The 27,335-nt window shown below is 48.1% G+C and overlaps 1 protein-coding gene across 9 annotated transcripts in view; it reads left to right on the top strand.

The window, feature by feature from the left end:
- Positions 1-27,335, top strand: part of LOC147097295 (zinc finger protein 609-like) — a 192,062-nt gene that overhangs the window by 142,776 nt on the left and 21,951 nt on the right. For all 9 annotated transcript variants that reach the window (XM_085972143.1, XM_085972139.1, XM_085972140.1 and 6 more), the window contains 2 exons: positions 15,175-15,262; positions 17,723-20,171. In XM_085972143.1, coding sequence (XP_085828269.1) covers positions 15,175-15,262; positions 17,723-20,171 — 2,537 coding nt within the window. The remainder of the gene's footprint in view (positions 1-15,174; positions 15,263-17,722; positions 20,172-27,335) is intronic.

Genomic DNA, 27,335 nt, shown 5'->3' with positions numbered 1-27,335 from the left:
GACATGAATCCGATTACTGGAACTGCGGGGCGGCTCTAGCCTGTGTCTTGGGTCGTTGAGCTGCAAAAAACTCCCTGTGTTCCGTGAGAGAGTGGAACAAAAAAAGGTGTTGCACTGGAATCCTGGGAATGCCATTCCGGCTGATTTATCTGCTTGCTGTGCTCTCACTAGCTATTTACATTCTTTCCCTAAACTGCACTCAGTTTATGATTGATAACCTAGATACATTTTTTGTTTGTTTCTGGTATTTCATTTTATCCTCTCTTTTCCCCCCCCCCCCCCCCCGCCCTTTATCCCTGTGCTTTATTTTCTTCTTTTCCCAGGATCCCTGAGGTGCTCCTGTTCCTTGACCGAGACTCTGGTGAGGGAATGGGTTTCTAAAGCTCGACCAACGACCCTTTTGAGAAGCTGAGACTGAAGCCTGTTGATTTTTCTCTCCCCACCCCCCCCCCCCCCCCCACGTGCTCCGAGGAAGCGGCTTTCCATTTCGGTTAAGCGCCTTCCCCCACCACTGCCCGGCTCCCATCAGGCAACGTGCCCCCAAGCGGCCTCCATTCACGAGCGATTCTTGTTGGCGCACCTTGGCAGATTTTTTGATCTAGAGGGAGGCATCATAGCCAAACCCAATCCTGCCCTCCCCCAACATCTTCGCAAAAACTCTTCCCACAGAGGACTCTGGTTAGCATTCACGAGGCGGACCCTGGCTGATACCCTTCTCGAACCCAGGCCATTTGTAGCGCCCCAACCATTGCTGCGACTGAGGTCAGTTAGCACAGACTGGTGATTGAACCTGGAGTCCTTCTGGTTCAGTAACTCGGTGGCTGAACTTGGCCAGTAACCGAGAATAAATGTTCATAATTACTTTCTTCTGGAGCTTTGTTTGCTTGATGGGCTGCGTGTCTTGAAGTGGAAGCGTTTTTTAAATTATAAATTACCTGTAAATATAGAATTAGGGTTAGGGTTTGAGCCACCTGACCTTTCAGTTGCACCACAATTGCAATATTTCTGTGTTTTTGGCTCTATTTTACTTTATCATAGTACACGAGGAGACGATATTCGAAGCTACACATACACTTTGGTTGAACTTGAATCAGGATGTCGGAATCCTGATTATTGTTGAAGATACACAGTAGCGCTCATCTCTGCCAGAAGTTTGCGTTCTGTAACCTATTAGTGTTGTACCTATAAAACTGTGTGTGTGTATATACACAACACAGAACAGCCCCGGTTATAAACAGGTTGATTTTCAATCCTATTGTAGTACAGCCCTGGTTTGAAAGTGGTTATTTACTGATTGTAATCAGGTCCCGCCGTTGTCTTGTGACTACACTAAACCTATTCATGGTGTCGCTACAAGGTAGCACTCTGTTGTCTTGAATCCTATTTAGATCAGCTTTATACACTCATCTGTACAGCATATGGATGTCCCCCAGCCGAGCCTCACTGCTCAGAGCTTGCTGGGCTGTCGGTCTCGCTGGGTGGGTATGTCGACATGGGCTGTGTTTCTACTGCATGCCCCTTACAACTCGGGTGAATCAGTCTGGAGGGATTCGAAACATGCCAAAGAAGCAGCTTCAGTTAATCAGGCCGCAGCGATATTTCTGCTTGGACCCTAACACTTTATCCACCATTCTCTTCACCTAATAAGCAAAGTCTGGAGGCATTGTTAAGCATTGTTGAGTGCTGTACGCCCCCTGGACGATGTTCAGGCTTGGGCTGATAAGTGGCCGGTAACATTTGCGCCACACAAGTGCCAGGCAATGACCATCTCCAACAAGCGAGAGTCTAACCACCGCCCCTTGACATTCAATGGCATTACCATCGCCGAATCCCCCACCAACATCCTGGGGGTCACCATTGACCAGAAACTTAACTGGACCAGCCACATAAATACTGTGGCAACAAGAGCAGGTCAGAGGCTAGGTATTCTGCAGCGAGTGTCTCCTGACTCCCCAAAGCCTTTCCACCATCTACAAGACACAAGTCAGGAGTGTGATGGAATACTCTCCACTTGCCTGGATGAATGCAGCTCCAACAACACTCAAGAAGCTCGACACCATCCAGGACAAAGCAGCCCACTTGATTGGCACCCCATCCACCATCTTAAACATTCACTCCCTCCACCACCGGCGTACCATGGCTGCAGTGTGTACCATCTACAAGATGCACTGTAGCAACTCGCCAAGGCTTCTTCGGCAGCACCTCCCAAACCCGCGACCTCTTCCACCTAGAAGGACAAGGACAGCAGGTGCATGGAAACACCACCACCTCCAAGTTCCCCTCTAAGTTACACACCATCCTAACTTAGAAGTATATCGCCGATCCTTCATCGTCGCTGGGTCAAAATCCTGGAACTCCCTCCCTAACAGCACTGTGGGAGCACCTTCACCACACGGACTGCAGCGGTTCAAGAAGGTGGCTCACCAGCCCAGCTGATGTTTGATTTCGCTATGCCTCTTCCAATGAAATGCCTCACTGGTGTGTGGGGCTTGGTCCTGAGAACTGCTGAAACTCGTGTAACTGAAGGGAACAGATTTGAGGATCACACAGCTCGCTCTTGGGTGCTCCTTCTAAAGTGACAAAGGACAAAATATTCCATTAGGCAGAAAGATTTAACATCTTCCACATCCTCAAGCCATCCAAAAGCACTTGTCTGCCAAAGTGTTACTTTTGAAGTGTACCACTGTTGCATAGGTAAACATTGGCAGCCAATTTGTGCACAGCAAGGTCCAACTAGCAGCAATGAGGTGAATGAGCATTTGATGTGTCGATGTTCAGTGTTGGCCAGGACGCTGAGAGAACCCCCGGCTCATCTTCAAAATGGGGCTATGGGATATTTGACACCAGGCCAGCGGGGCTTGGGTTTAACATCTCATCCAAAAGATGGATTGTACATGAATTGACATAACCCTTTCCCCAACACGGAGGGAACCATAACCTTGTGGCTCCATATGTTTAATATAGATAACTTTATCATGTTATGAAGCATGACCAAAGTCTGTATTTAGTCAACAGTGTCTCATCTTCCCGTTGCTCACGGCTTTTAGTTCATGCACTTGGACTATCTATTAGTAGCTATACTTTATTCAGAGAAGTTATACAGTGCAGTGTCTGATCATTGTGTGTCTTAGTAAGTACGAGTTGCAGCTATAGTATTAAGCTCTGTATGCACATTGTGTAAATGGATATCGAGCACTGTACAATATGTGTAAATAGATAACTACAGTCTGGCTAAATATATATATTGAATTCCGTCTGCTGTATATGAAACTGATATTGAGCGCTGTGCACAGTAATTGGCCATCTACAATGTCTGTCTGAATGGCTCTCTGGTTATGTAAATGAATATACAGTTTGATGTGTGTGTAATGTGTTCACTGAGTGCGTTCTGTACAGTTTCTGTATGTGGGTATCTGTACAGTATTTGTAAAATGATACCTAGCAGTGTAGAGTTTGTGGAACTGGACATAAAGCTTTCTGCACATTTTGAGTAAGTGGATATAAATATCAAGCTGTATGCATAGTATGTGTAAATGGAGTCTTGGCTTTATACACATTGCATGTAAATTTCTGTGTACGGAGTGCATAATTGGATACCAATCTGTACAATATGTAAGAACATAAGAATTAGGAGCAGGAGCAGGCCATATGGCTCCTCGAACCTGCTCCGCCATTCAATAAGATCATGGCTCAACTTCACTTTCCCAACCGATCCCCACATTCCTTGATTCCCTTAGAGTCTAAACATCTGTCCAAATGGGTAACGAGGTACACAGTCTGTAAATGGTTATTGAGCTCTATGAACAGTACTTGTAAAGTAATGTCAAGTTTAATGTATAGTTTGTGAATCAGTATCTGTAAGTGCGGTGTGTGCAAATGGAATTGAGCTGTGTGCACAGTATGTGTGCATCTGCATAATGTGTACCGTATGTCTGTGGACATTGACTTGTGCGTTCAGTACTGTATACTGGAGGGCTGTTTAAACCATGATGCTGACTGCTTTCAACTCACCTTGAAAATGCTAATGTAGAATCTCCTCCTCTCTGCTGATGGCTCTCTATCTGCAAGCTGCCTGTCTCCCTTAACACATTCCTCGAAGATGTGATGGATGTGTTTATTTTTATTCAGCGGCATTGGTATAAGGGAAATCGAGTTGCTAATGTTATGGATCATCCTTCTCGGAGACTCGAAGAGTGAGCATTGCTGAGGCGCTCAGTTGAAAAGGCTTCTATTAGACCATTTCATAAAATCTTACAGCACAGAAGGAGGCCATTCGGCCTATCGTACCTGCGCCAGGCATGTCAATGGCATAGATTTGCGGGCAATTCCACTACCAGGGGTCCTAACAGTGAGCAAACCTGACTTGATTTTCACTCTTGTACTTTGACCCCAGGATTATGCCACCCCTCTTCACTGCACACCACTACTGTCAGTTTCTGGGCCCTATTAATATCCATGTGTCGCAGGTTTTGAGTGGTGTCGGCAGAAGAAAGGACCACAAGGCATATGCCAAGGGGCCCTGTTGACGAGTGAAGCTCCAAGCTGAAGGAGGGCAGTCGTTCAGTTCAGGAAGGTTCACGTGAATCATCGGCACTGTGTTTGTGAAATCAATCTGAGCATTTTTAAAACTGGAACTGTTTTGTAATACCTTGGGGCTTTCTTAGCCAGAGCAAGCATGACCTGAATCTGAGTGTATCCTGCCCATCACTGAGTGCATTCCAAGTGAATTGTTAGTGAAGCCAAAGCTTTCAAATTGAATACGTCTGCAATTAATGTGTGTGAAATTTTGATGCTATTCAGGACAACGATATAATTGGCTATTGTGATTATATATTTTTTTCAATATATATTTGAAGGTCTCTTTCCCCCCCCCCCCCCCCCCCAAAAAATCGCTGAGCCCAGAAGATCCCAGGTTTGACCTCTTGTGTGTACTAAGTGAGCTTATCCCAGCCACGGTGGCTTTAGGGGAGAATGATAAGCCTCCGAGGCTCTCGGTTCTAGAGGGAATGTTGACCAGTGTTCCTGCTCCCCATCATCATCTACCAGCCCTTGCTGGAATTTGCATGTTGGGTGAGTACGGGGTCGGGCTTGGCTGTGAGGTGCTGCAGTCGAATCATCTTCAGCTGTTTCATCAATGACCTTCCCTCCATCATAAGGTCAGAGGTGGGGATGTTCGCTGATGATTGCACACTGTTCAGCACCATTCAAGACTCGTCGGATACTGACGCAGTCCGTGTCCATATGCAGCAAGACCTGGACAACATTCAGACTTGGGCTGACAAGTGGCAAGTAACATTCGCACCACACAAGTGCCAGGCAATGACCATCTCCAACAAGCGAGACTCTAACCATCTCCCCTTGACATTCAATGGCATTACCATCGCTGAATCCCCCACTATCAACATCCTGGGGGTTACCATTGATCAGAAACTGAACTGGACCAGCCATATAAATACTGTGGCTACAAGAGCAGGCCAGAGGCTGGGAATTCTGCGGCGAGTGTCTCACCTCCTGACTCCCCAAAGCCTTTCCACCATCTACAAGGCACAAGTCAGGAGTGTGTTGGAATACTCTCCACTTGCCTGGATGAGTGCAGCTCCAACAACACTCAAGAAGCTCGACACCATTCAGGATAAAGCAGCCCGCTTGATTGGCACTCCATCCACCACCTTAAACATTCACTCCCTCCACCACCGGTGCACTGTGGCTGCAGTGTGTACCATCTACAAGATGCACTGCAGCAACTCGCCAAAGCTCCTTCAACAGCACCTTCCAAACCCGCGACCTCTACCACTTAGAAGGACAAGGGCAGCAGACGCATGGGAACATCACCACCTACAAGTTCCCCTCCAAGCCACACGCCATCCTGACTTGGACCTGTATCGCCGTTCCTTCACTGTCGCTGGGCCAAAATCCTGCAACTCCCTTCCTAACAGCATTGTGGGTGTACCTACATCATATGGACTGCAGCGGTTCAAGAAGGCGGCTCACCACCATCTTCTCAAGGGCAATTAGGGATGGGCACTAAATGCAGGCCTAGCCAGCGACGCCCACATCCCATCAATGAATAAAAAAAAATCTGCTGACGCTTGCTCTGCATGAAGAGTGACGACTGAGTGGGAGCGCCAGAGGGTGCCAGGGACCCATGGAAGGAACCCATAACATCAGGATGGTGGAGGGGGCGGGGGGTAGGGGGCAGCTGGTAGAAATATAAAAGGGGAAAAAGCTTTGTATCATTGAATATGGAGGATATTGCAAAGTGGCATGTCCGGAGGGGTCGTTTGAAACAGCATATTTCAACAGGAACATACAGAGAAGGGAATTTCCTGGATCGCACTTGCGCCGAAATTTACGCCAGTTTCTAAGCCGATCTTGCTGACGCGAACTAGCGCCGAAATTTCCAGCGGTGCTCATTTGCCTTTGCCAGAACACCAAGAACAGGTGTAAAATGAGTGCAAGTGCAGCACCCGCAATCGCGTTAATAGCGAGTAGGTTGCTGTCTAAGGGATGTGGCTGGCTCCTGGACCAAAAGGTCCAGGTAACTTTCTCCCTCCCTGATGTCTCGCAATGTCTGCACCTCGTACTCCAGCTCCTCAACTCTGAGCCGAAGTTCCTCGAGCCGCAGACACTTACCGCAGATGTAGTCGCCCTGGACAAAAATTCACTAGTGTTTAGAGTATTCACTAGAGTTTAGAAGAATGAGAGGGGATCTCATTGAAACGTATAAAATTCTGACAGGGCTAGATAGACTGGATGCAGGGAGGATGTTCCCCCTGGCTGGGGGGTCTAGAACGAGGGGTCACAGTCTCAGGATACGAGGTAGGACATTTAGGACTGAGATGAGGAGAAATTTCTTCACTCAGAGGGTGGTGAACCTGTGGAATTCTGTACCACAGAAGGCTGTGGAGGCCAAGCCACTGAATATATTTAAGAAGGAGATAGATAAATTTCTAGACTCAAAAGGCGTCAAGGGGTATGGGGAGAGAGCGGGAATATGGTATTGAGATAGAGGATCAGCCATGATCTCATTGAATGGCGGAGCAGGCTCGAAGGGCTGAATGGCCGACTCCTGCTCCTATGTTTCTATGCTGCCATGGCGCAGACAGCCTCACTCTGTGCCTCTTGCCTCTGCTGCTCCAATTCCTCTTCTGTTGTTATGCAGAACAGCGATATGTTTGGGATGGCCATTCCAGGTGCTTGGTCCTTCTGAATGTGGGATGGGGAGGGTCCAACAAATTTTGGGTCCGTTGAGACCGACAGCACTTTTGTTCGGTACAGTGCAGGTGTCGGCAGCGCTCCCCCGCCGCGCATCGATCAGGACGTCCCGTGCGGCCGCGCAACAAATTTAAAGGGACTGCGCAGTAGGGGGGGAACATTGAGTGTCAGTAAGAATAATTCTAAAAGAATCACAAAGAAAATTGCTCTCAAACTCCGGGAAACTGTTACGCTGACATCGGGTGACTTTGGGACGGGCTGGGCCTAAAATCTGCGACATGCATTACTGGCGGAAATGCGTGCGCAGGTATTTTGCACGGGGGCAGGGCTATGTAAATGAGCGGCAGAGTTTTGGTGGACCTATCTTGGAAACCCAGACAATTGAGGAAACCCGCGCCCACTGATATTTTGGCGTGAATCAGTTTACTTGCGAATTTGCCCCGTGATAAAACGCCGCAAATTCGCTTTTATCCCATAGTTCCGCCGAACAGTTCTGGGAAATTCCAGGCCATTGTGTGGAGAGGCACTAGTCTGTGGGAGAGTGCACGGGTGGGGAAGCAGAGGCCTATCTGCAGGGGAGGGAAGGGAAGTAATCTGCCTTTTAAGTGCTGGTTCTGTTCAATCACTCAACTGCTGGTAAACTACTCCAGTGTGACCTCTGGCAGCCAGCCAAGCCCGTCTGTGCAAATGCTGGGAGGAGGTCGGGTTTCAGGAAACCCTGATACTTCTCATTCCTAATGAAAAGTGAATTTGTTGTGCAGATTGCTCGCCAGCATTCCATTCCGATTAGACACACATTACCTCAGTGTGGATTGGATTACAGAGTGGGGGTGTGTGTGTGTCTCTTTTACTCACTCGCTCAAACGCACAACACTGATGCAAGTGTCGACAGAGAGTAGAGGGTTAAAGGTCACTGCTCAGACTGGCGGAAGGTGGGAAGTGGCGTTCCACGAGAATCGGTACTGGGACCACTGTTGTTCACTATTTACATAAACAATTTGCACTCTGGAATCAGAAGTACAGTTTCAGATTTGCGGATGACACCAAATTGGGGGATATTAATACTGAAGAGGAGGACCACGACAAAATACAAGCCAGCGTTAACAAACTTGCAGAATTGGTGTGTAAATGGCAGATGGATTTCAATATAGCCAAGTTCATAAAAGGGAAAGGAATAGAAGGATATGTTGATAAGGTGCGATGAAGTAAATCGAGTGGGAGGAGGCTCGCGTGGAGCATAAACACAGGCATGTGTTTTTGCTCTGCCGTGACCTGTTTATGTGCTAAATTCTCTGTCAGCAGCACACTGACGCACGGTTCTTGGAACATCTGCGACCTGTGCTGTCGAGTTAAATGAAGCGAGGCGAGTGCTGAATGGCAGCGGTGACTGCAAAGTGTGTGAGGCAGCCGGGTTGGCAGTGTGCGAGGCCATCGTGCCGCCCTCTTAGCCTGTTTGTGGGTGTGGAGCGGGCTCTTTAAAGAAAGGCCCGGGGTGGGGGGTGCTCGTACAGGTCGTCGGGCCAGCTTGAGTGATATTGATGGAGTTCAGGGAGAAAGTCCTCTCACGTAAAAATCTGTATCCAGGGCGCCCCATAATTCACCACATACCCATCATGCCGTGTACAGTGTTACGCATATCTTGCACGGTGGGGCGATTTGGGCCCGCACTTTTAAATCCGTTTTTCCAGTGAAGCCAGTGCAAGGTTAAGCAGGGCCACTCTGCTTCTTGTATAATTGATGTCACTTTGATTACTGATGAGCAGAAATCGATATGCCCACGCCATTGGGCGTGGCCGTGTGATCTCGGAATGCTCCCCAGCCTGCTAACTTCACTGCACCCGCCACAGTTGGTGCACTCGGTCACAGGCCTTTGCTGCAACTCAGTCTTTCTGACTCTGAGACCCTGCGCCATTTGCCGGGTAGTAAAGGCTGGGGAGCCAGTTGGTTGGTCACGCACTCCAAGCCCTTTCAGCAGCACAGTGCTGTCGCCTGCGTGCCTGTGGTTGAGGCTGTGGTTTGCTGCTGTCACACACCCTTTACCAGCACCCACCCCCCGAAGTGCAGTCGACGGACGTGTAGCTTGTGGGTTATCCAATGTTCTTAATGAAATGATCCTTTTAAAATCCAGTAGGAGATGTGAAAGGAGGAGAACCCGATGATGACTGGAGATTCATAGAATAATGCAGCACAGAAGGGAAGGCCTTTTGACCCATCGTGCCTGTGCCGGCTCTTTGAAAGAGCTATCTAATTAGTCCCACTCCCCCGCTCTTTCCCCATAGCCCTGCACATCTTTCCTTATCAAGTATATATCCAATTCCCTTTTGGAAGTTATTATCAAATCTGCTTCCACTCTTTCAGGCACAGCATTCCAGATCATAACAATTCGCTGACGTTTATAAAAAAAATAAAAAAACTCCCCATCTCCCCGCTGTGTTTTTTGCCAATGATCTTAAATCTGTGTCCTCAGGTTACCGACCTTCCCTGTCAGTGGAAGCAGTTTCTCACTATCCACCCGATCAAAACCTCTCAATTTTGAACATCTCTGTTAAATCTCCCCATAGCCTTCTTTGCTCTAACTTCAGTCTATTTTTATCGCTGTCATAACAAGCGAACCAGGTATTGTTTTGCCATGTTGTATTCTTATGTTTGCCTTTATTCCCATCAGCGATAGATGTGTTTTTTGTTGCCAAGTGCTAACTGATTAAAGATCGATTTGTGCTCTGTTGTGCGCTGGAGGGAAGTGCGAGAGTGTCGGGTCCTCTGAGGGACACGGTAACTGTCTGCTGGGGTGGATTCGGTGGTTGTGAGAGACCTGCTTTCCCTGGGTTTATTCATCTGGATCCATTCCAGATCAGCAGCCAATCTAAATGATGTAATCGGCCATAAATGGCACCAATTAATTAAGTCTATTCAGAAGTGCAGATGTCAGAAAGAAAATTGCCAGAGCCAAGAGAACAGCTTGAAATCCCGGCTGTGACTGACCGTCACTCTGGGCCGTGGATCACAGAGGATTACTTCCTCCAGTGCTGGCGGCAGAGTAGGCGAGTGTGAAGGTTGTCTGCAGATTCATTTCATCCCATCTATTGGGTGATGGCTGCAAGCTGCTGCGGATTAAATGGATTAAGTTGGGTCATTTAAGGGAGCAGAGAATGAAGAATTAGGATTTATTTCTATTTCTTGCCAATATTGCCTCCCCTTTCAGCCCCATACGAGATAACAAAAGCTTCCATTTATATAGTGCCTTTAACTTAGGAAAGCTTAATTAGACAAATATTGAGACTGAGCCAATGAAGGAGATATTAGGACAGGTGACTAAAAGCATGGTCAGAGTTAAGTTTTAAGGAGGTGGGAGTGTTGGAGATGCAGGTTTAGGAAGGGAAGCCTGGGGCCTAGACAGCTGAAGGCACACCTGCCACGGTTGGAGTGAGGGATGTGCAAGAGGCCAGAGTTGGAGGAAAGCAGATATCTCGGAGGGTTTTGGGGCTGGAGGAGGTTACAGAGATCGGGAAGGGCGAGGCCGTGGAGAGACTTGGATCAGACCCTGGGGTGACGGCAATTGTGATCGAGTCCTAGCCCTGGTTACCAGTGGCCTGTTTCTGCAGGCTCTTGGTGGGCAAATAGCTACAAAAACAATTCAATGTCGCAGACCCTCTATTCCACAAAGTACTGAAGTGCTCCCAGGACATAGGCTTTTTCTGTATGTTACAGGTCCGCCTGTATTTTCTGTGTGAATAAAATCTACCAAGGCAAGGACGGAAACCTTGGTATTGATATAAATGCCATGGTGACCATTTGATCTCGTCTGGTGTCTCACAATTAGCCAGTCAGCCATTTGAGTGGCAATTAGTGACGAGGTTTGAGATTCTGCAAACATGAGGCAACCAGTTTGGAACTGGACAGAAGGTGTCAAGAGCCCAAGCCCCGGTGATTCAGCAGCAATTCCTCTTTCGTTGCCCAATTTAGGCATTTTTTTTTGTATAAATGGCAGGAATCTCTCCGAGAACTGCGAGCATTCAGCGCAGAGGGAACACCGGGTGAGAGTACGTGCTTGGGGAGGGGAAGAGACACTGGCTGGGGGAGGGGAGCCTCAAATGGGGCCTGTTGGATTGTGTGTGTATGTTGGCAGGGAGGTGGAAGAGATGTGTCGTGTGTGTGTGAAGGAGCAGGCTGGAGTGATCACGCTAATAGCACGACTGTTGCCAGGTATCGTCTGCCCCCTACAGGCCAGTTCAAGTATTGTGGCTGCTGGCTGAGACATTGGCATTTCCTGTTGGCTTCCTTCAGGTCTGCAATGTCTTTTGCGAGATGTACTCGATCTGACCTGGTTTGGTGATTATAATTGTAGTGTAAAATGTCCGCTGATTAAGCCAGAACTTACTGCGAGTCCGTTACCCATTAACATAGAGGAACCCCCCCCACCCTTGCTAATCCCATTCACCGCAGGGATCAGGCTCCAGAGTCATAGAAATTTACAGCACAGAAGGAGGCCATTCGGCCCATCTTGTCCGTGCCGGCCGATAGAGATATCTCCAGCCTAATCCCACTTTCTAGCACTTGGTCCGTAGCCTTGTAGGTTTCGGGACTTCCAAGTGCATATCCAAGTACTTTTTAAATGTGATGAGGGTTTCTGCCTCTCCCACCCTTTCCGGCAGTGAGTTCCAGACCCCCACCACCCTCTGGGTGAAAACATTTCTCCTCAAATCCCCTCTAAACCTCCTACCAATTACTTTAAATCTTTTCCCCCTGGTTACTGACCCCTCTGCTAAGGGAAATAGGTCCCCCCTATCCACTCATAATTTTATACACCTCAGTTAGTTCCCCCTCAGCCTCCTCTGTTCCAAAGAAAACAACCCCATCCTATCTGATCTTTCCTCATAGCTAAAATTCCCCAACCCAGGCAACATCCTCGTAAATCTCTTCACCCGCTCTTGTGCAATCACATCCTTCCTGTAATGTGGTCACCCAAAACTGGTCGCAGTATTCTAGTTGCGGCCTAACTGTTTTATACAGTTTAAGCATAACCTCCCTGCTCTTAAAGTCTGTGCCTCGGTTAATAAAGGCAAGTATCCCGTATGCCTTCTTAACCACTTTATCTACCTGTCCTGCTACCTTCAGGGATCTGTGGACACGCACTCCAAGGTCCCTCTGATCCTCTGCACTTCTCAGTGTCCTACCATTTACAGTGTATTCCCTTGCCTTGTTAGCCCTCCCCAAATGCACTACCTCACACTTCTCCGGATTGAATTCCATTTACCACTGTTCTGCCCACCTGACCAGTCCATTGATATCTTCTTGCAGTCTGCAGCTTTCTTCTTCATTATCAACCACACGGCCAATTTTTGTATCATCTGCAAACTTCTTAATCAGACTTCCTACATTCAAGTCCAAATCATTGATATATACCACAAAAAGCAAAGGACCCAGTACTGAGCCCTGCGGAACCCCACTGGAAACAGCCTTCCAGTCACAAAACACCCTTCGACCATTACCCTTTGTTTCCTGCCTCTGAACCAATTTTGGATCCAACTTGCCACTTTGCCTTGGATCCCATGGGCTTTTACTTTCGTGACCAGACTACCATGCGGGACCTTAACAAAAGCCTTGCTAAAATCCATATACACTGCATCAAACGCACTACCCTCATCGACCCTCCTTGTTACCTCCTCAAAAAATTCAATGAAGTTAGTCAGACACGACTATCGGAACTATCAGAAAACTGTGTGAAATCGGGGAATCTTCAATATCTGCATCGTGTGTTATATAACATACTGGGAAACGAGTGGAAAAACTGTCACCTGATGTTGTGATTTACGTGGTGTTTGTAAAGGGCCCGAGCAGCCCATGCGCTGAGATTTCTGTTTTTGGGTGGGGTTCGAGGGAGGGCTTGACGCACAGACTTTGGGCCGAATGGCCTCCTCCTGTGCTGTAAGATTCTATGAGCCCCAGAGTACAACCTGTTGAGTTGCATTGAGCTATGGGATGGCCTGGCATATTCCTGGCACTGCAGAGTACACGGTGTGTTTGATTAGTTTACCTGTATCCTGTTCTGCAGGAGTCAGGCGAGATTATTGCAATAACAACACGAACACTCAGAGAGATTCTGGACATTGCTTGATTAGTTGGGCAGCTGCCAAGTTTCAAGTGCTTGCTTGGAATAAATTGGATATGACTGTGCCCTTTTGAGGGCTAGCACCATTTCTGTTCTCTTTAATGTCATGCCAGCTGACCCTGTTCGGTTAGGTTACAATGGGGCTCGAATTCCGTGTATTTTTCATTTCGAAACAGAGACTTGACATGGCCTCTTGTGAAGAAATAAAGAGTTTCACAAAGAGGCTCCGCGGAACAGTGGCAGCATTGTACTTGGGTCAGTGCGATGCTTCGATTGCTTACCCAGACTGGCAGCGAGTCCAACTTTTCCCTCGGGGTGTTGTCTGTGCTTGGCAAATCGGCAAATGACCTGTGTAACCAGCTTCCACTGGCCGTGACAAGTTGCAGGACTCTCTGCCCCAAATTCATCCCCTTTTTTTGCACCAGCTATTTCTCTGCTAAAGTGAGCATGAACGCAGGGATCAGCACGGGCCGCGCTGGGTGTTGGGCACGGGCCGCGCTGGGTGTTGGGCACGGGCCGCGCTGGGTGTTGGGCACGGGCCGCGCTGGGTGTTGGGCACGGGCCGCGCTGGGTGTTGGGCACGGGCCGCGCTGGGTGTTGGGCACGGGCCGCGCTGGGTGTTGGGCACGGGCCGCGCTGGGTGTTGGGCACGGGCCGCGCTGGGTGTTGGGCACGGGCCGCGCTGGGTGTTGGGCACGGGCCGCGCTGGGTGTTGGGCACGGGCCGCGCTGGGTGTTGGGCACGGGCCGCGCTGGGTGTTGGGCACGGGCCGCGCTGGGTGCGGGCACGGGCGTCGACCACGACAGCACAGGACCTGTCGAGGCTGAAATAGATACGCCTTCAAATGCAGTAGAAAGGAGCAGCACTTAGACGTGGGTGTCCAGGAGGGTGGAGGAGTAGAGCCAGGCTCAACAACAACAACTTGCATGTATATAGCGCTTTTAACGTAGCAAAACGTCCTAAGACACTTAAACTTTCAACAGGCCTGAAATGGGAGTATTTTTCTTTCTTCGTTCGTAGGATGTGGGCGTCGCTGGCAAGGCCAGCATTTATTACCCATCCCTAATTGCCCTTGAGAAGGTGGTGGTGAGCCTCCTTCTTGAACCGCTGCAGTCCGTGTGGTGAAGGTGCTCCCACAGTGCTGTTAGGGAGGGAGTTCCAGGATTTTGACCCAGCGACGATGAAGGAATGGCGATATATTTCCAAGTTCAGATATGTGAGACTTGCAGGTGGTGGTGTTCCCTTGCGCCTGCTGCCCTTGCTCCTCTCAGTGGTGGAGGTCGCGGGTTTGGGAGGTGCTGCCGAAGGAGCCTTGGCGAGTTGCTGCAGTGCACCTTGTAGATGGTGCACACTGCAGCCACGGTGCGCCGGTGGTGGAGGTAACACTGCAGCACATTCTCTGACCCATGCAGACCTGTACCTGCATTGGGAGCTTGAATATTTAATGAAGGTTAAGCTTTAGTGTGTTGCTTTCCTCTGTTAGCTTGGAGGGAGGAGGCAGGTTTACCAGATCTCTCTCAGACAGGACACTCCCCTTGTTCTGTTTTGTAAAAGAACAATTTGAATACAAGTGTATCTCTTGAAGAATTCCACGCCGTGGGCTGAAATCGTTCAACTCCCTGGTTCATCTTAATAAAATAAACCCAGAGCACCTGCCGCATGTCCAGCAGGAAGCCAGGATTTGTGGCCATATCCTGCTAGTAAATTCTCTAGTCGTGACCTGTATAAGGACACAGGGCAGCAGACAGCTTGGGGTAGGTTTTTAATGAAACCAAAGGTTGTATGGTAAGAGTTTCTGAATATTTCATTCTCTGTGTTTCTCCCCCTCCCCCCTGCCCCCTCTCTGCCAGGTGTCCTGGTGGTTAATGTGACTTGGCGAAACAAGACGTATGTTGGAACTCTCTTGGACTGCACACGCCATGACTGGGCACCACCAAGGTGAGCAAAGGAATAACGTTGTGGCTTTAAAGGAGATCTGTGGTGGAGGGATATCTGAATGGTAAATGCACTGGCGCATTGGACTCCAGTGCACTGGCTGTACACAGCAGGGGCCAGTCATGTTTCCCTGTACCTTTACACACCTGGGCTAAATCACAGGATAGATGTGGATGAGGAAAGCTACTTCGGCTTTGCCACCCAGGAGGAACCTACAGTCTCCTCGGCATACCATCCAACTGTTCTTTTAAATGCCACCGTTTTGCCTCCGTTATCCTGAAGTTCATTCTGCAGGTTGATCACTGTGTGTGGTGTGTGTTGGGGTGTGTTGGGGTGTGTGTGGTGTGTTGGGGGGTGTGTGGTGTGTGTGGCGTGTTGGGGTGTGTGTGGCGTGTTGGGGTGTGTGTGGCGTGTTGGGGTGTGTGTGGCGTGTTGGGGTGTGTGTGGCGTGTTGGGGTGTGTGTGGCGTGTTGGGGTGTGTGTGGCGTGTTGGGGTGTGTGTGGCGTGTTGGGGTGTGTGTGGCGTGTTGGGGTGTGTGTGGCATGTTGGGGTGTGTGTGGCGTGTTGGGGTGTGTGTGGCGTGTTGGGGTGTGTGTGGCGTGTTGGGGTGTGTGTGGCGTGTTGGGGTGTGTGTGGCGTGTTGGGGTGTGTGGCGTGTTGGGGTGTGTGTGGCGTGTTGGGGTGTGTGGCGTGTTGGGGTGTGTGTGGCGTGTTGGGGTGTGTGGCGTGTTGGGGTGTGTGTGGCGTGTTGGGGTGTGTGTGGCGTGTTGGGGTGTGTGTACTGTGTTGGGGTGTAGTGTGTTGGGGTGTGTGTGTGCATTTTATTGTTACATTTTGTACTGGCAGCTCTGCTCATTTGCAGGTTTCTCTGTGTTCTTGTGGCCACCCAATAGCTCAATATTTTCACAATTATTCCACTCGACTCCTGATAATTCAAAATTGGTTTCTGTGCATAATTTTTTTTGAATTACCCAGTAATTTGAACTAAGCAACATAAATATCATAAGTCAAAATTTAGTGCCAACATTTTTTTGAATTATCAGATACTTGAAATAAGAAACTTTTCAAATTCCTTCATGGCCTCGCCCCTCCCTAGCTCTAATCTCCTCCAGCCCTACAATCCCCCGAGATCCCTGCGCTCCGCCAATTCTGGCCCCTTGAACATCCCCGATTTTAATCGCTCCACCATTGGCGGCCGTGCCTTCTGCTGCCTGGGCCCCAAGCTCTGGACTCCCTCCCTAAACCTCTCCGCCTCTACTTCTCTTCCCTCCTTCAAGACTCTCCTTAAAACCTACCTCTTTGACCCAGCTTTTGTTCACCTGCCCTAATATCTCCTTATGTGGCTCGGTGTCAAATTTTGTTTTTGATAACGCTCCTGTGAGGCACCTTGGGACATTTTACTACATTAAAGGCGCTATATAAATGTAAGTTGTTTGAATTAAGAGGAGTAGACTGTCTAGGTCAATAAATAGTTGGCCCAAACATAACCTTTGAGCTTGGAGTTACCCTTTCCCAGGCTGCTCTGATTGAGTTTAGGAACAGTGAATGTTAATATTCTTCCTTTCAATACCTAATTTTAATCTTTAATCCCGTTTCAAACTTGTGTATTAATTAGTTTCACCTATTGTGAGACTGTTAACTTAGAAAATATCTTAACATTGAAGAGCTTTGAGTTGGGACGAGAACATAACACCAATACACAGCACTCGAGTGATGGGACATGACTTGGCAGCCGTGCTGCTTTATTTCGAGTGCTTCTGATCTCGCCTGCTTCGCTGTGGGGAAGTGCCGAGCAGAAGCCAGATGCTTCCCCGCAGCGACGGAAGAGGGATCAGCAGGAGAACGCCCCCGTGGGCTGCTCCTGCACACTTCCTCGTGGTCAGAACCACATTAGAAGATCTGGAAAAGGGTCACCTGGCCACAGTTGGGGCATGGGAGAAAATATCACCGTCAAGGAAAAAGGAAGATTTTTAAGAATTTAAATGCATCTATTTCTCACTTCATTCCTCAATGCCCCAACCTGGCACAAGCCCCACTCTACAATAGGCCATTAGAAAGTATCAAAAAACCTGGAATGATTCCTTCTCTAATAGTTGTTTTTACTTTTCCCCTCTACTCTGTGGGAAAACATGTGGGTCATCCCTTATTTCTTCTATAGGAGGCTATAGCTGAAATTGGTAAGTTACCAGTGGGAACTGCAATCCGCAGTTTATCCACATCCATAGCTCAGTACAATCCCTTCCACTCTATTCTTCATGTACCTAATATCTTGGAATCTGTTGATGAACCTGTAATATCTTCATTTTCTTGTGGACAGATTGGGTTTCATAGGTAACGCTGCCCTTTGCTAGGTACTTAATTACCCATTAAATTCAGATCCACACGTCCTTTTAATGAGAATCCCTACAGTAGCCTGTCTTGTCCAGTTCAACTAGTTGACTTCTTTGATTTACATTTTCCAGGTTTTGTGAATCGCCGACGAGTGACCTTGAGATGAGAGGCAACAATCGAGGGAGGGGGAAACGCGTGCGCCCCACCACAAACACTCCAGTGATCGAGGCCAGTGTGGTTCCAGACAGCAAGGTTGTTAACAAGACTCGGGCATGCACGAGCAGCAAGGGCCGTCGGGGCAGCCAGAACTCTTCCGACAGACGCACCCCAACAAACACAGTGGAAGACGTCAAGGCAAGCCCTTCAGCGGGAAACAAACGGAAAAACAAACCCGCCCCAGACTTGGATTTAACCTCGAGTTCTGAGGACTCAAAAGGGGGGAAACGGATGCGTTCAAACTCTCGGGGAGCAGCAACCCCGACTCCAGTCACGGGGGTGAAACTGGAGCCTTCTATGCCTGAACATAACTGTCCATCGCCTGTCCTCATTGACTGCCCCCACCCCAACTGCAGCAAGAAATACAAGCACATTAACGGCCTTCGGTACCACCAGGCCCACGCACACACAGACAGCGATGGTAAGCTCGAGGGAGACATTGACAGCGAGGAGAAGAACTCCGATGGTGAGGACTGCACCCAACATCCATCGCTGAGTCAGGACTCTAGTAGCTGCAATGGCTCTTCCAGCTCGCACACGTTCTGTCAGTCAAAGGGCTCCATGTCCCCAGCACGTTCGGTCACGCCAAAAGGGAGGAGGGAGGGCAACATGGAAGCCCATAGCCCTTCCACTGCTGCAAAGCTCGGTGCCGGGAAGGGCTCCAGTAAAAAGAAAGCCCCTTCAGAGGCCGACGCGGAGTCTGGTGGGATGTATAATGTTGACTGTTCAGAAGAAGGACCCCCAGTCGCCAGCCCAAGTGACGATACAGGCAACGATGGAGATGACTCGAGTGAAAAGAAATCGGCCTTGGAAAAGGATAAAGCCAAGAAATCGAGTAGTTTGAAATCAGAGAAGCTTCCTCTCAAAACAAAATCAGCCAGGCCAATCGTCCCTGCCATACCAGCACAGATATATAGTTTCCCCACTGCCGCTTTTACTGCATCTGGCCCAGGGCCTGCTCCTGGTCTGGCTACCACCATTGTCCAAGCAATATCCAAGAGCCCCCCACTCAAAGCCATTCAACCCAAGCCTACTGTCATGGGGGAGCCGTCTACAGTGAACCCAGCCCTCACACCCTTAAAGGAGAAGAAGAAAAAGGAGAAGAAGAAGAAGGATGCCAAAGAGGCAGCGAGTCCCAAGCCACTGGGGAAAGGAGGAAAGCCCGAGGATGGCAAAAGCCCTTTCCGGGATTCCGCTGCTGATTCCATGCCCAAAGGTGAGGGCCTCTTAAATGGTTCTTCTGAGTCGCACGAGAGTCGCTTGGCAAGTATCAAAGCTGAAGCGGACAAAATCTACAGCTTCACCGACAATGCGCCGAGCCCGTCCATAGGCACAGCCAGCAGGTTAGAAGGCACCGGCTTGGTCACGCCGATAACACCCTTGCATGTGGTGACACAGAACGGGGCCGACAGCTCCTCGGTCAAGACTAATAGTCCAGCATATTCTGATATCTCTGATGCAGGAGAAGATGGAGAGGGGAAGGGAGATGGCACTAAAGTCAAAACATCATCTCTGGACCAAATGGCTAAGGAAAGTGCCAAGAAAGCGTTATTTTCTTCTTCTTCCTCCTCCTCATCCTCCTCTTCAAGAACTCAGCCACCTTTAAATAAGGAAACTCACTCTCCTTACTATCAGGGTTATGATGCCTACTACTCTCCGAACTACGCCCACTCGAGCCCTGGCGGTACCGGTAGCGCATCGGGGGCAGTTGGTCATTCGGTCAAAATCAAGAAGGAGATAGATGAGGAGGGTGTGGAGGTGCGGGTCAAAGTTGAAAGTACAGACGATAAAAAGATGGAAATGGGCAGTGCAGGCCACCATCCTTCGGTGATCCAGCAAAGGTCACAGATGTACATGCAACCTCTCTATTACGGTCAGTATGCGTATATGCCCCAGTATGGGTACAGTGATCAGGGGTACCACAGTCACATGATGAGTACAAACCCCGCGTACAGGCAGCAATATGAGAAGATGTGCGAGGAACAACACAAGCAGAGGCAAGAGCAGAACCGCGGGAAACACGCCGCCAGCGACGCTGACAAGAAGCAGGAGCACGGCATTAAAGACCGAGACCGGGAGGAGTGGAAGCAGAAGTCTCCTGCCTCAGCCACGCTGTCAAAAGCCCCCAGCTTGACGGACCTCGCAAAACCGGTGCCTAACAAGCCCAAGGACTCCACGGACTCCATGAAATATGCCATAATGGCAAAAGCAGACGATGCCTCCAAGCTGCAATCCCAGCAAGCGGAGGGACTAAAGATGAAATTGACTGAGGGGAGCCACCTTGGGAGGGAGTTGTGTGAAACAAAGCCCGGTCTGGAGGCGAGCAAACACTCTGGAATTGATCCAGCGCTATGGTACAGACAGGTAAGAACCAAACTCGGATACCTGAAGGGCTTACAGGTTGTTCTGCACTAACAAGATGCATCTTTTAACCAAGACTATTAATTCAGCTGTATGTTGACCTAACCTGATTACAGTACAGTGGTATCACCATGCTTTGCCAGGCATTAGTGATGAGTGCTGTATACAGGAAACTCTCAATTTACTGGCACCTAAATAACTGGAAATCTCTGTTAACCGGCAAAATTCAGGAGTAGGGTTCAGCTAAGTTTTATTTCATATTCATGGCCGTTCCTGGCTCTGTGGTTGTGTAATCGGGGTTCCTGCACTTGTTGCTAAGCAACAGGAACGCTTGGTCTGTGGCCGGGGTTCCTGCACCTGTTGCTAAGCAACAGGGAAGCCTGGATTTGTTGCTGTGTACGGAGCTCTCGTACCTTTTAACTATACCGCTCTGTAATCCGGACTTTTTGATAAACTGGCACCACGCCGGTCCTGTCGGTGCTGGATAAAAAAGAGTTTCCTGTACAGTACATTATTAATAAACAAACTGAACTGACCCAGAAGGAAAGAATTTATAAAGTGCCTTTCACATCCTCAGGAGGTCCCAAAGGGCTTCCTAGCCAGTGAATTATTTTTTGAAATACAGTCACTGTTGTTTTGTAGGCAAACCTGATAACCAATTTGCACACAGCAAGATCCCACATGCAATGTACGGGATAAATTACTGGATTAATCTGTTCTTGTTGGTTTTGACTGGCCAGGTCACAGAGAGAACTTCCCTGCTCTTTTAGAAAAGTGCGGTGGGTTTTTTAATGTCCTCCTGAACATGCAGACGAGGCCCCGGCTTAATGTCTTGATCGAAAGACGGCACCTCCGACAGTGCAGCATTGCATAGGATACGCAGCACAGAAACAGGCCATTCGGCTCAACCAGTCCATGCCGCGTTTATGCTCCATGAGCCTCCTCTCGTCTTTCCTTATCTAAATCTATCAGCATAACCCTCTATTCCTTCTCCCTCATGCTTATCTAGCCTCCCCTTAAATGCATCTATACTATTCACCTCAACTACTCCCTCAGCAGTGCTCTTAAGTCGTGGAGTGAGGCTTGAATCCACAACCTTTTGACTAGGGTATTGCTAACTGAGCTTTGACACTGATGAACTTAAAATTCAATTGTTCTGTTTAAGGTTTGAGTGTTGGAGTTGGGAAGGGGGAGAAAAGCCATATGATGCTAGTAGTTTTGGTCTGGTGATTGTTTTATATCACCATGATGATGCAGAGTAATTGGCTTCTATTTTTAGCCCATCTTTTTGCCATCCCAGTTCCTTCTCTTTTGAAGTCAGCAGGCGTGTGATCTGAAAATAAAATTTGCGTTTTGATAGGTTTATTTGAAAAAATTGGGTTCCTCTCAGGTTATGTTCTGTACATCTTCAGATGCTGGAAAGAGCTGGCGCAGACTCGATGGGCTGAATGGCCTCCTTCTGTGCTGTACTATTCCATGATTCTATCATGTGTGTGACTGTGGCAGCCATGACGCTGAGTGGTAGAGTTTCAAATTGGACTTGGAAAATTCAGTTGCTTTGAACAACGCATTTAAAAATAAAGTTTCCATTAGAATAACTCCAGATTGGTAAATCAAGTCTAGAGTCATCGAGACCATCAAGATTCCACACACTGCCTTTGGCCTTTGTCGAGTCAGGTGATCTCCTCTGGGCACTGATTGAGGGTCTAATAATTAAGCTCACTGTCCTTGAGCTAGACAGAGTCACGATCAGTCCGAGTTGGCAGACAAGGACAGCATTGAGCTTGGTTCTGATACCAACGCTCACTGTGCAGAACGCCCGAGTCACTGGCTACATTGGGGGGGGAGGCAAAGGAGGGAGAAATTCCCATTGTCCATACATAACATTATTGAAGACTGCCCATTAGAGAATGCACTCAAAAGTAACTGCACAAAGTGCAGCTGGATACGATAACTCCAATGTTGAGGCATGGGCAGTGCCCATAAAATATGCTATTTTTCACCGAGAGCTCCACGTTTTCATTCAGCCGTTTTACAACATTGAAAACCGATACAAAGCAAATATGTCTCAAATAAATCTGACATTACTTTAGGCATCAGCTTAACATCTGCAGGTGTTTTGAGTGCGCGCAGCTGCAATTCCCCCCCCTGAGTTTCCAAGGGGAAGTATATGCCACCGGATGGTTACATAAGCCTAGGTGCCAAGGGATCTGTCTGCTCCCTTATTAATGATGGTGCCATTATGCTACCACTTTGGCTGACGCTGTCAAATCTCTCATTAGGAATCAGGGTTGAAATACACAGGGGGTGGTCTCATATGTTCATCCATATTGACTCTCGAGTTAGAGCTTGCATGAAATTTTAACTCGAGTTACTGTGAAGAAACGATCTCTGGTGGCAATGTTCATTGTGCGTCACGAGCTACAATTCACCTGTTGGCCCCCTTCTGCAACACCAGGGCCTGTTTACATGGGGAGTTCCCATTATAACTGAATACGTCGGCATTTTCAATGTTAAAATGTGGCCAGAAATCGTGACAAGACGTGGACAGGAGGTGCACAGTTTTTAATATAATCTAGCTATTTTTAATATCCCTCTCTAGAATTAAAACCCATTGTCACCACTTCCGTTCCATAAATCAGTACCTACAATGCTGCAATGACAGAACTCTAATCTTCAAAAAAAAATTCTTCTGTTCGACCAATTCTCAGTGACGTGGTGCTTAGAAATACAGCTCAGACTAATTGCTTAACTAACTGATCTCAAATGTGGCGGAGGCGTGATATAGGAAGGGGGAAAGAAATCAGCCAGGGTTCTCGCTCCTGATCTTCAGCCAGTGACCCCAGACTAAAGTTAATGAGTAATGTGGACGTCGGCTGCTGGGCAATGTTGTGATGCTCCACTGGATCATGGTCTAGGCTCATGTCTGAAAAACGACTGCTGAGCTGAGATGGTCGCAGGAAGGTTGACTGGCATCGTCGACCTGCAACCTGAAGAGGGAGGCAGAAAATTGGGAAAGCGGGGTGGGGACTATTCTTCAGAACACAGGGACGTTTTTATCCTAACTTTCTAACCTGACCTTAATCTGCTAGGAGCACTGTCATTCCACAGTTGACTCATATATTGCCCTATCTTAGTGTATATTTTGTCTTAGTGTATAATGTGGAACAGCTTTGAGTTTGTGGTCTTTCCATTTTGTAGGGGGAAAAAACCTCAGACAATATTGTATCTTTATTAAGTGATATATTAGTGGTTTTTCAGACTGTACCTGTTCCAAGTCCTAGTTTTGCATCTGCCTGAGGTTACAAGAAGACTTTGCCAATTGTGGATGGCCACAATTCTTCTCACAACCGATAAAGTGAGGCACAGATGGCTGAAGCCACAGTATCAGGGCTGCCTTGTCTGTATATTATGGCAAGTTGTCCCATATAAAAGTCTTTCCATTTTCATTTGCTTTGGCGAGGATTCGCTTCTGCTTTAGTGAAGCCAATGACTGTATTTTTGTCTGCCATGCTTGGAGAGAGGAAGCACAGAAACAGTGCCTTGGTAGGCACTGGATTATAACGCTGCTGCCTACTCTCTCAATAATGATTGCTGATTGGCTGAAATCTTTATTTAGGATTGGGTTGGACCAAAGGGACAGACTGCGACATGCGACAGGCTGCAGCTAAGAGCTCTGGTGTGAATGTTAATTCCCTGTGACAGATGAGCTGTCCTGTTCTGTATAACTACAATGGTTATCAAGTTAATTAGGAAATACAGTTGAGGTTCGATCACCTTTCCTGAACAATGGCAGAATTCAGATCTGTCACTGGTGCAGCTCCAAGGGGCTCTTCTTAGGTAAGTATCTAGATGAAAGGAGAATATTCTGGCTGATGTACTCAGGAATGTTGGTAAAGCCCCTTGAGAGAAAGGTCTGTTTATCTTCCATGGTAGACAATAACTAAAGCTTCGTCACATAAAACAGGAACAGAGCCGGAACTCTGAATGGACGTTGCCATTTCCTAGAGGGGTGGATTTGCATTTTTCGCCCTTTCCTCAGATCTCTTGGTTCTTCAGATGATCAGAATAGATTGGCGGGATAATTCTGATCGCTCACAGGTGATCTCAAACCTTGGTCTGAGAGTTTTTTTTAATCTTTTGCAAAAAGTTAAGTTTGCCCAAGACGAGGAGGTCCTTCCTCTCTGCAGCGATGGCTTCACTGTTGAGCAGGAGAGACGTTTTCCTTGTCCACCAGTGGACCTAGGCCCACCGGGGGCTATGCTTCAGGCACTCATGGTATCTAGTCAGCTCACCATTCTGATGCTGTATAACACAAAATGGAGCCGATTCACCCCCTGACTTTGTTGACAGAGGAGAGGAGCTTCAAGTTCCCCTCTGCCCGCTATAAAATAGAGCTAAAAAAGCAGGAAGGTCACTGGTTTGACCCGCTGTCTGTGAGGATTTAGCTGATGTCAATCAGGTGGCAGTAAAGATACTATAATTGGTCCCAGTGTTCCTGCGCTAGAGAGGAGAAAGTTTCCAACTCCTGATTGCCATCCATAACTCTAGCTTGAAAGTGCAGAGGGGATCAGTTCAGCTGTGATATCCCCACAGTTGAATAGCCTGCTGATCTCTGCTAAAGCTTGCACATGAAGAATGGCAACTTGGAAATGACTCGCATCTGCAACCCCAACGTGAGTTTGTTTCTTTGGGCGAGGCAGGGATAAATATATATTTTTTTAAACAAGAGAGCGCTGTCCATTGCCATTTATTTACCCCAGGTCTTCCAGTACTCTTGGGAGAATTGGCTGAAACCTGGAGTTTTCAGGGTGGATATTTCTGTCTTAAAATCATGTTACAGAAGCAAATCTGGAAGACCAGCAGGTGATCAGGTTCATCACTCCTCCATGGCATCTGACCCTTGACCTCCATGCAACCATCTGTCATTTTATCCCATGTCTTCCTGTCAACTGAAGACTCCGACCTGGATCACTGCCCCCTTGGATGGTAAAGGCTGACTTTACCTCATCGAGTTAACAATGGACTGGACTTGAGATCTCACTCAAAGTTCCTTCCACAAACAGAATTTGAATTCCCTCTGACGCAAGACGCTGTGATTCCTTTTTCATGCAGCCCTTCATTCTGAAAAGCACCCAGGTCCCAGTGAGTGGCTATAAAGAGGGTACAGTGCCCTCACATAGATGGCACCAGGAGTATCCGGAAGGACAGTGGCTCCTATGTAGGTGAGACCCAAAGCCATTGGGTGTTTAAACATGGTAAAATGGCTGATGGAATGTCCCATAGCTGCTCCAAACCCACGGGTGTAATCCTCCAGGAAAAGTGTCAAACCATTCCTCTAAGTGAGTAGCCACTACGGTTTTAAACCGATCTCCAAAATGGATATCTGCTACATATTTTCACATGGAGGGATCAGTAGGTTATGGAATGCTTTACCACAAATGGTTCTTGAAACAGGAACTGGATAGGAATTTGGAAAGGATGTGGGGAAAGGGATGGGAAATGGGATTAGCGTAGATAGGACCTGCACAACGGGCTGCAATGCCACTTTCTATGGTGTAATTTCAATGATTCTATAAGAATGTGGAATAATCTACGCTCATTTATCAGGTACTGTTTGCTTGGATTTAGTCTCAAATGAAGACCTACTGTTTAGCAGGGCCATATTGCCCTTTGAAACCTCATAATAGATAATACTTAGATAAACGAAATGAAGCAGGTATTTTTTTGTTAGGTAAGGATATCACGGGATATGGAGCTACGGCAGGTAAATGGAGTTGAGGTGCAGATCCGGGTACGGTAGCATAGTGGTTACGTTACTGGACCAGTAATCCAGAGGCCTGGACGAATGGTCCAGAGGCCTGGACGAATGGTCCAGAGACAGGAGTTCAAATCCTAAGCTGGGGAATTTAAATTCAGTTAATTAAATAAACCTGGAATAAAAAGCTAGTATAGGTAGACTATCCTTTATCCGAAAACCTCGGGACCAGCCGTGTTTCGGTTTTCGGAAAATTTCGGATTTCGGAAGGTGGGTCGGCGGGGGTCGGGGTCGGCGGGGGGGTCGGCGTCGGCGGGGGTCCGCAGTCGTGGCTTGTCCGTCGCTGCTAGCCTGGAATGCAATGAAGTTCCGCATTTCCACCAACAGGTCTGCTCAGTGTAAGTCGGCGGGGGTCCGCGGGGGGTCGTGCGCACGACTTACGCTGACCCTCTGCTCAGCGTAAGTCGGCGGGGGTCCGCGTGGGGGTCGGGGTCCGCAGGGGATCGTGCGCCACTCTGGTCATGTCGTGCGCACGACTTACGCCGACTGAAAAAACCTTCGGTTTTTAGAGGGTTTCGGTTTTCGGACGTTCGGATAAAGGGTAGTCTACCTGTATCAGTAATGAAACTACCGGATTGTCGTAAAAACCCATCTGGTTCGCGAATGTACTTTAGGGAAGGAAATCTGCTGTCCGTACTCGGCCTGGTCTATATGTGACTCCAGACCCACAGCAATGTGGCTGACTTTTCACTGCCCTCTGAAATGGCCCAGCGAGACACTCAGTTGTAAGGAAGCTCACGGACAATTAGAGATGGGCAATAAATCCTGGCCTTGCCAGTGACACCCACATCCCATGAATGAATAAAAGAAAAATGGTGGAGCAGGTTGGAGGGGCTGAACGGCCTACTCCTGGTCCTATATTCCTGGATGGTGTAATAATTTAATTTTTACGGTAAAATTCTCCACTTACCAATTTTCTTGGCAATCTATTGGAGCGGAGATTCAGTTCTGATTTGGAGTTTCATTTTGTTCCCAGTTTGCTGTTGCTGCCCAATCTCTGCCTTAGTCTGTAGGATACACGCATAAATAGAGGTAATCCTGCATGTAATTGTTGAGAGTCTGTGTGAGATTGGCTTTAGTATAGAATTTCTAACTTCCTCACCCTTTTGAAGAAAGGAAAACATTGCATTTATATAGCACCTTTCATGACCTCAGGATGTCCCAAAGCGCTTTACAGCTAATGAAGTACAGAAGTGCAGTCACTTCTTTTAATGTAGGAAACACAGCAGCCAATTTGCGCACAGCAAGCTCCCATAAACAGCAATGTGATAATGACCAGGTAATCTGTTTTAGTAATGTTGGTTGAGGGATAAATATTGGCCAGGACACCGAGGGACAACTTCCCCGCT

The sequence above is a fragment of the Somniosus microcephalus genome, chromosome 32 (genome assembly GCF_052327205.1).
Source record: "Somniosus microcephalus isolate GS21.2 chromosome 32, FLI_Smic_1.0, whole genome shotgun sequence".
In the NCBI taxonomy this organism is placed as follows: Eukaryota; Metazoa; Chordata; class Chondrichthyes; order Squaliformes; family Somniosidae; genus Somniosus; species Somniosus microcephalus.
The sequence above is the reverse complement of the archived record's forward strand: the minus strand, read 5'-3'. Positions and strand labels throughout refer to the sequence as shown.